Source organism: Varroa destructor, unplaced genomic scaffold, assembly GCF_002443255.2.
Source record: "Varroa destructor unplaced genomic scaffold, Vdes_3.0 BEIS01000001.1, whole genome shotgun sequence".
Taxonomy (NCBI): domain Eukaryota; kingdom Metazoa; phylum Arthropoda; class Arachnida; order Mesostigmata; family Varroidae; genus Varroa; species Varroa destructor.
This window is the reverse complement of record NW_019211454.1, coordinates 72132616-72142312: the sequence shown is the minus strand read 5'-3', so window position 1 is coordinate 72142312 and position 9697 is coordinate 72132616. Positions and strand designations below refer to the sequence as shown.

Genomic DNA, 9697 nt, shown 5'->3' with positions numbered 1-9697 from the left:
TCCAGGAGCTACCAGATGGCGCTGTCCGCGCTGGTTGGACTCTACCATAGAGAAATAAACGATGCTTCTTGTTCGATTTTGCCTAATTCGTATGCCAAAACATTACAATGAAACGTTTGAGCAGGTTCTTGACAAATCAGACAAGTACGGCTCAATTTTAATTTAAATTTTTGCATTTTAAACAAAATTGCACGCATCCATTCCGGCGCGTCGAACTGTTAGTCGTACTCTAAGCAGATCTAAGAAACTCTATGCAGCAATAACGAGATCAAAGTTTCTGTAAATGAGCCGGGCAATATTTGATAACATAACAGATTCATTAACGAGTAACAATAGGTTAAAAAAGTTTGCTGCCAGAAGGGGTCGAGGGGGCCAAGGGTTGAGATCTACCCGGTAAGCAACGCGCGTGTCCAATATGCTGTCCGGTCTCATCGGCGAAAACGATAATAAGCGGATTGTTCTGGATAGGATTGTGAAAAGATAGTGCGTACTTCACCAATTCCATTTTCATTATCCACGAGAGTTCCGTCGTGATAAAAGGTCCGTTAGTCTAATCATTTGTTGTGACCGTATTATTGAGTGAACTACCCTAAACACAAATAGTCACAATGGATATGCGACCGAATAACACGATCTATATTAATAATTTGAATGAAAAAGTAAAAAAAGATGAATTAAAGAAATCTCTCTACGCGATCTTCTCTCAGTTTGGGCCAATACTTGATATTATTGCATTAAAAACTCTCAAGATGCGTGGACAGGCTTTCGTTGCGTTTAAAGAAATAAATGCGGCAAGCGAGGCACTTCGATCAATGCAGGCAAGTAACATATCACTTGTAACGTAACACGTATACGAATTTAAACAGCGTAAGGTTTATTCTATCGGATACTGTTATCAATAAAATAATGTTTTTAGGAACTTTGACTAACAAATGCTCAGATTGGTATAATATTCAAGGTTTAGTAAACTGGTTAGCAAATTGCCAGTTCAGGAGACTTTTTAGGAGTTTCCTCTTTCAACAAATGAGAAATAAAAGCAAGATCAAATTTTTGATTCAACAACTGGCCCGTTTCCTGTTCTTAATATTATTAAGTAAAGAACTTAATCATGAATTACATGAACATTACTTCATGCACTTTTCAAGGCTAGCTTTATCACCGTTCGAATAAGCTATGTTCAATAGTGACACTATGCTGAAAATTTCTTCGCAAAATCAAAAAGAATATCCTCAGTTCTGCGGCAACCTAACATATTAATAGAGTGATTTTTGAGAAGTTGAATATTTGTTTTTAATTTCCGTAGGGATTTCCGTTCTTCGACAAACCGATGCGTATCCAATATGCTAAGACTGATTCCGATGTGGTCGCAAAAATGAAGGGAACTTTCGTGGAACGTCAAAAGAAACCCGTTGAAAAAGTAGTGAGTAATAGATACGTCCCCACACACACACACACATATATATATATATATATATATATATATATATGAAAACTCCAATTTGTTTTAATTAAGGTTTTCATTTGACTTTTTATGACAGCCGTATTCATACGCTTGGAAAAGCAACACCAATGTAACCGACTGAAGATGAACCGGACTCCTAAGTCGTATCAACTTTGTACGGTCTAGAATTGCAAAAAAAAGCTAAGAACGATATTTTTAGAAGCACTAAGGCACTCACTTCGACAACGATTGTAATCTAAATTCCTAAAACCAGAGCAAGAAGAACGAGGTTGACTTGAAATAATCGATTTTACACGATAAGGCAGTCGCAGGGAGCATTTCAGTCCCATTTAAATTATCTTATGCATTACCCCCTTCTCTAATAGGCCTTTCGTCAGCTACATCTCTTCTTATTATAGATTTTCAAAAATTGTTCCTATGCGATTATTATGTGACCATTACAGTCGAAGTCCGTGAAGAAGGGTGGTCTTGCCGCAAAGACCACGAGTGCAGCTGTGCCGGAGGTTACTCAGACTTCTGCAGGCGTCGGGTCATTAGGACCCGTTCCCGATCAGCCACCGAATTCGATCCTCTTCCTGACAGGACTACCGGAAGAAACAAACGACGTGATGCTGCATGTGCTATTTGGCCAATTTCCTGGTTTCAAAGAAGTTCGGTTGGTCCCAGGGCGGCCGGATATTGCCTTTGTTGAGTACGAGGATGAGATACAGTCATCAGCAGCAAAGAACGCTTTACAAGGCTTTAAAGTGACGCCAACGGCCGCCATACGAATTACGTTCGCGAAGAAGTAGAGCCGCGTTTTTCGAATATTATCCCGTTGATGGCACCAATCGATCATCACTGTTCGTTCTCTAAACACAAAGCTTGTTTTTTGTGCTCAGTGTGAATTCTTGCTAGTGGTTACAACGATCTGCTTGAGTGGTACTGGCGAACCGTGGGCCAATTATATTTTATTTAGAATTAGTTGAATTCCAGTACGCAAACGTATCACACTTACGAGAATTGTCGTCCGCCATCGCAAAGAGAAACCTCTGGTACATTATTTGATGAACTTTTTCGAGTATAGTCAATAGAACAGGAATGGTCTCGACTAAATTTGCTTCGTGCTGTTTTTGTACAGTGCAAATGACGAGTTCAATTTCATAACAACGTTTACCTACGAGTTTAGGGCGCTTACGATTTCGTAGTGAGCATGTAATTTGCGATGATATGTATGCCACTGTAGCGTTGCGCAAAAAATCCGAATGCTTAATTTAGGGATGAAGTAAGTTTGAGTGAGATTCGCCAAAACCTGGGTCAGTGTACATTATCATCGAGTTAAAGCGGAAGTAATGAAAATGTTTGATGGAAAAAGTAAGTTCATGTAAAATAAACCTTATTCATACATTTAAATAAAATAAATTGGTTACAATTCTTGCTGTAGAGGTAGTCTGACAACCTGGTAGTCGATCGCGACAGAAAATTAAATAATAAAAGTGCTATACTTAATGTGGCCTTGATAGAAATAGGCGCCGGCAATACAAAGAAAATGGTATTTTATTGTTATTAGCGGCTGTAATCTCATCCGATGTGCAAATCTTACATTAGTTCTACGCGTTATCTTAATACTAATAGTTTATGGGAGTACATTCGGGTCACTTTAAATTTTTAGATAATTATTAGAGAGTTGCTCTTTCAAACCGATCACCGTCTAACAAAGGCGGTCATATGATTCGCCTAAATCTAACAGCGTTAAGAAAGAGCCATACAAAGTATTCGGTTTGAAACTAGCTACTGCTTAAACGTTTGTTAATCACAGTACACCGTTAATCAATCAAATATGTTTTTCTGCTCTAAAAGTAAACGGATCAGAAGATGCATCAAGAAAGGAATTTTCATAAATTTGCTTCAAAATATTTTCCTGTTCTTTATTTGTCAGTCCATACTGTGTTGTTCTTGCTTATTTGCCATAGCTCTATGATTTATCTTATCAATAAATGACTATGGCAAAAAAGGAGCATAAGGAGCATGATCGATTAAAAGTCCGATCCAACGCATCGGCGACGCTGCCAATAGGCATTTGCCGTCGATTAAAGATCTAATAGGGATGGGATAAGCAATGTGAAGCTAGAAGGTACGAAAGAATCTTTTTAAGCTCTACAATAGCAGCACTCAACATTTACAAATTGAAAACAATTGGATAAAATATGAGTATATAACTTGGTGTAAAATGTAACCGCAATGCGTATTGACAGAACTATTTGAATAGGGCCATCATATGAACAGCAAACATTGCGTTGCACATGTCTCTTAGATAGTTCACTTTAGCTAGAGTAAAAATAATTATGATCGGAGTAAAAAAAATTCAAATAATTTAGCGATATGTGTGGCTACAGCGAGTGCGTCGCGTAATATATTGAGCCGTACTGCAAACTATAGAAGCTTATTTGACGAAGCTAAATGCGGCAAATATCTGACGTATTTCTGAGATTAAGAACATTACTCAAAACCGCACAACACACGAATAACGATTTATTGGATTACTGAAAGACTTTTATGAAGTCAACAAAGTTAACTTTTCATATACAGTTTGTAATTGTTAATCGTATACTATACTCTTTTGCATAGCTTATTTAGTTTAGGTTGACGTTGGTTGGGCTATCCATAAAACTTCGCATATGGAAAATAAATTAATTGTTTACAATAGTGCAACTTGGATATGGAATGTCTAAGTTTGCAGACATAAGTATGTTATATAATTTTAGATGCCTAAAGTATCGTGTTGGAGCTAGCCAGCAATTAAAATATCCGATAAAAGCGTTGCCTAATATATTCTAACAAGTAAACCTTGTCAGCTGAAGTGCTACAATTTACTTAATTGTTTAATTTTTAAAAGTAGTTCATATCCATAGTACTATCAGTGTCACGGGCTTCGTCTAGTTATTGTCTAGCAAATAAAGTAACATTGAACTACATTTTTTGTTTTTATCGAACTTTTTTAAAAAAGGGATCACTAAACCGTAGAAACATGATAGAAAGTTGGATATTATCACACAACTTCCATATCAAAACCGAAATCACCAAATTTTCTTTCAAAAAAAATATGTTTGTAGTTACTTTATTGCAACAGGTACTTTGAACGAGCACTTTGACACCGCTTCCATGCCCAACCGTCAGTCCAGGCCTTGATCGTCCTAGAAAGGCGAAAATGTATTTGTCAGGTCACAAGTAACCATTCTTAATTTTGTGATATTGTTGTCAATCGTAAATTCGAATGAAGAGACCTAAGAATTATATTTACAACAAACCGATATTATTTTTAACAATACATCCTTTATACTGAACATTCTTTTTTGTTTGCTTCTAGACTAATTGTAATCTGATTAAATTTTACATCTATGTCTTGTAAAATACGCAATCGTATACTACACGTAAAAAGGCGGACCAGTCGAAGGTTGGTGAAATTTACTCGTAAGAGGAGAACGTACTCAGATCAATAACTAAATTTTTTTTCAAAAATTCATATGAAAGTAAATGATGCATATCGCTGTGAAATGAAAGAAAGAAGACAGATATAGGAAACTTGAATGGCGATTTATCTGTCTTTATTAGTGATTGTGTCTTGGGAGGATATGCTCAATACTTTGCATTACCTTGTTGTAATGTTATATTAGCATGTAAAACGATAATGCTCCAAAAGCTCGATCTCGCAATGCGTCGGGCTGGCTTATCTAGAGAGAGACGGTTTCCTTTCCCTCACACAGGCACAGCTCTAACTCGGCGGTCGACTAAAACACTCGCGAGTTCCACCATTCATCAAATCATGAGTCTACCGTCTAAAGAGAGACATTTTTAGAAACTGTGTAGTTATTTTATGCGTGCATAGATAAATCTATGACTGAATGGCTAAGCTCGAACTAAAACACGAGCGCTGGAATCAGATACCTGCCGAGATGGCTACGTTATTCCGTAAAAAACGGTTTATCACGACGGCAAGCAGCGTATCGCCAATGTCAGTCACAAACGATTATTTAACGACAATCGCTGAAGAGGTTTCAGAAGAAATAATAAACGATGGAACGACCAACAACTACCGAGATGAATCAGAAGCATATGACAGCTGCGCGCTGTTATACCGCAAGGATGATCCAGTTAGCTCTTTTAGCAAGGGCAGTAGCGCGCAGGACCGCCTTTGTCCACCACTGAACCAGTGCGACAACGGTTCTTTGACGAATTCACGATATTTACACTTTCTCTGGCGGTGTGAAAGAATCGAGCAATGGATTGCAGAGAAGGAGGTGTACATAAGCGAAGAAAATTTGGGTCGAACCCTTCCGTCGGTGTTGGTGTTTCTTAACAAGCAGATTGCCTTTAATAATAGACTGTCTGCTTTTGCTGTAGAAGGTATGTAGGCTTGAGGTTGCCGACCTAATTTGAAATGTGGCCTTAGTACACCCTTTCGCGTTAAGTTAATCAAGTGTTCTTACTCTAGAGCCCGTTTATAATGTATTATCTTGCACAGCCGAATGTATTAGATTGCGTATGTAACCTATGTAATTTTCATTCATCTAAAACGTAGCTTTTTATGTAACTTATAATTCCTATTATTAAATGTGCTTTCACAAGATTATTCCTCGAGAAAAAGACGATAGTAATTCATTAATGGTCTGAAACATATGGTCGGCTAAAAAAAAAGATCAGGCTCAAACTCTTGCGTGGTAGCTTCAGCGAGCCTTGCGATGTATGTTTGGCGCTATTATAGAAACGAACGATTAAGCAATTCTACTAATTTGTTCAACATTTGTTTCAGGAGTTTATCCATTGTTTGACTTGAAGGATCAGCTTCTTAAAGGTGATCATAGTTTAAGAAGCAGAATTATAGAGAGACATGCTCAGATGCTTGCGAGATGGCGCACCCTTCGTGAGACTTCAGAGGCGCGCGAAATCCGGCTCATGGAAATGTACGCAAGATGCAAAAAGGTCGATGAGTTATTGGCTAAATTTGCCAGAAAAGCGGTCGCACTGCATTTGTGGTGTCATAAAGCTGAAAAAAACCTAATTAGCCCTGTACGATGCAAATCGATAGAAGAGCTGTTTATACTACGAAAGACGTTTTCGCAGTTTTCAGCAACACTGTGCAATATTCGCGTAGAATTCGACGAACTGGACATGCTTGACGCTAAGTTGAGAAGCCTTGAAAACGTCCCTAGTAATCCGTATACACATCTCACAGTAGTGTCTTTGCAGGATATTTGGAAAAACCTCGTCAACAAAGTCAACAGGCGTGAAGAGGAAATAAATAAAGAAACTATAAGACATGAAGAAATCGCAAAAGTGCGAGCCACCTTCGAATTTCACAGATTTTCATGGCTAATTTGCATTCCGATGTTTGCACTACTTCGTTTCCGGTAACTAAACAAACAATTCGTTCATGCAGGGTAATGGACCAGTACCCATGATGCTTCCTCAGGAATCGGATATTATGTAAATACCTTTTAAACAAAAATCCTGAATCTATATGTGTGTCAATTGCTGCTTTATCTTGTCATCCATATCCTCATTTACAGAATATATCTTCAAATATATTCTATATATACGTACATATTTCATATATTTGACGAGCCACTAGCCCTAAAGAAATGTATTACTGTTGGGCAGTTTCGATGATCGCATCGGCTAACAGGTGGACCCGGCGGGCAGCCCTGTCTTACTATAATCATTATCAACAGCCTTTGTAATGGTAGAAATGATAGACTCTAATTATAATTATATATTTCCTCACTTATAAGATTTTTAATATTTTAGGTTGTCGCATTCACACCGACTTTCTTCCATTAAAAAGATATGTCACAGGGTATTTTTGCTCTTTACTGTAGTATTATATATGCACGTGTGTTCAAAGAAACATTCTGTTCGATCAATCTGAGTAGTGTTGTGAGTGCTTCCTAGAAGTACGAACCTAGCATCACTATGACCCAATGATAATTTTTGTCGTAACCTGACTTATTTTTGCAAGTAATCAATATAGCTAAGAGTTAGTGTGGTTGGTGCTTCCAATTTGGGGCACAGAACACGTGGGTAGATAAAGCTTTGTTTCGATTAATATTTTTTGCTTATAAGATGCCCGCTTGTTTTCGTTTATTCTACTAGATTCGATAAAAAACGTTATCGCTTCCGGCTAAGGGTTCGACCGATTTTTCAAAAGCCGATGATAAATTACGTGGAGTGCTGCGGGTCCCTGTATCTGTTGATTCTAGAACTGCATTCCTATCTGTCCACCGAGGTATAACAAAAATAACATTTCTATAAATGTTTTCGTCTAGTTACCTTTGCCTATGTATTCGCCCGATGCTATATATGCTAGAGTCTCATATTATCTTATTGCTAATAACAACTGACGTACGCATTTTTTGCTTCACTTTTAAATCTTTGTACAAACACCAGAGTCCACGTTTAGATATTTCGCGCATTATTGCAAAGCCTATGCGAATGCTTTCTATAATTGCACACCTTTTTCTCTGAGCCAACGCTTGACTTAATACTGGTTAGAAGCTAGGAGGATCCTGATCTTCCTTATACTTATGCAAGCTCTTGAGACATTTTCTTTGCATCCACTATAGACGTTGAACATTTGACCTAGTCATGCAACGCACTTGAATAATCCATATGTTATCTGTATGTTGAATATGTAGAAGATCCGCTACACCCAGCTCTTTGTCTACACATATTTAAAAAAAAAAGTTCGTTGTTCATTAGCAGGCCACAATGGTGATCAAGAACTAAAATATTGCAGATACGGTCGTTTTATCAATGACGTAGTCTATATTAACAAAAACTTAACAATTTATTGCATAAATGCAAACAGCACTTCGTGGGGAAATCTCTGAGAACTCACTCGGTCAACATAGTGGAACAAAGGCTAATTCTGACTAACTTTTTTAATTGAGTTTTGTTTGTTGTTGTTCCATAACATACAGTGTATATCTGGAAATAAGTATGGTTTATTCCTGAAATCCCTTTCGATAATACCATATATTATTGAAAAGGTGTGAGTCTTTTTAATTCGTTACTTTGCACATAATAATTCATTTTAAGATTTAGACTTATGTTATTGCCATTGTTAATCATCTAACAATATTTAACAAAGTTAAGCTAAGCTCTTCGGATGAACGTTTGGAATTAACTCTGGCCACGGGGCCAGTGCAATGTAGATCACAGCGGTAACAAAGAAATCTGTCGATAAGCAAATTTTTGTCATTGTTAAACGTTTTTCTCTGTATTGTCATCACATTATAGAAGATGTCACACGCGAAAGTTGAAGCTTGTTCAAGATTTAGCACAAAAGTTAACAGAGTGAGTGCACTGTTTAAGTGAAAAAAAACGATGTTACAATGCACTTAATCAATAAACAGATGAAGAATGTACGATTTGAAGGAGATGAATAAATATGCATTAGTATGACACATCCAAATTTGTTTAGTTTTTCTCATTTTTGCAAGCTTCGGTGCGAAATATAGACATCAGTGATCATCTAGGCAGCCAACTCTCTTCATTTAATTAAAATCAAGTTGGAACGAAATCAGTTAGGGGTTTTATCGGCAGAAGCCTACCTTGTATATCAGGGGTGAGTCACTGCTCAAGTTTCAATTCCATGAAGCGGATTCTTGCTTCAACCTGACGAATAACTACACACACCAGATTTAAGAGATAGCCGAAGCTTTTTTTGGCTTAACTTACTCTAACAGACATTGCTTTATTAGAGGAAGTTATGTCACTTACTTGCAGGAGAATACGAGTTGCAAATCCCAATTAATTGTCAAATAATATTTTTGTGTTAATACTTAAACCGCAGATAAATGCAGCTCGAAGCTAGCTATTAGGAAAACGGTCGGATATATTCATACTGTGTGCGTCTTTACATGTTGGCTATTATGAACCTGTATTTATCAATGTATATATAATTTATTAATAAAATGTTACTCATTTATTTTCCAGCAATCTAGAACATCGACCAAACTCTTTCCCTTAGTTTCCTTTGTATATATCCTGAGATCTTTGTCGATGTATATATCAATTTCGTAGATATATAGTCTAATAATATGATTAGCAACATATCCCTTTCTAACAGCACGAGCATCGCGTCATCGGCGTTTGCACTCGCTAAATAATGATACATCCTATGGCTTTACATACCTATTACGACTGAAGGCGCGTTTTAGCTTGAACGTTGTCTCTCCTTATTCTTATCCCCCACCT

At 37.2% G+C, this 9697-nt stretch overlaps 2 protein-coding genes across 2 annotated transcripts; both read left to right on the top strand.

The window, feature by feature from the left end:
- Positions 1–138: 138 nt before the first annotated feature.
- On the top strand, positions 139–2863 carry snf (U1 small nuclear ribonucleoprotein A snf). Its single transcript, XM_022817527.2, has 3 exons — positions 139–818; positions 1304–1420; positions 1906–2863. Exons 1-3 carry the CDS (start codon positions 609–611, stop codon positions 2251–2253), a joined length of 675 nt encoding a protein of 224 aa, XP_022673262.1. The 5' UTR covers positions 139–608; the 3' UTR covers positions 2254–2863.
- Positions 2864–3015: 152 nt separating this feature from the next.
- On the top strand, positions 3016–8912 carry LOC111255494 (spectrin alpha chain-like). The gene is made up of 2 exons (XM_022817526.2): positions 3016–5845; positions 6252–8912. The coding sequence occupies exons 1-2, from the start codon at positions 5344–5346 to the stop codon at positions 6851–6853; spliced, it is 1104 nt and encodes a 367-aa protein (XP_022673261.1). The 5' UTR covers positions 3016–5343; the 3' UTR covers positions 6854–8912.
- Positions 8913–9697: the final 785 nt, after the last annotated feature.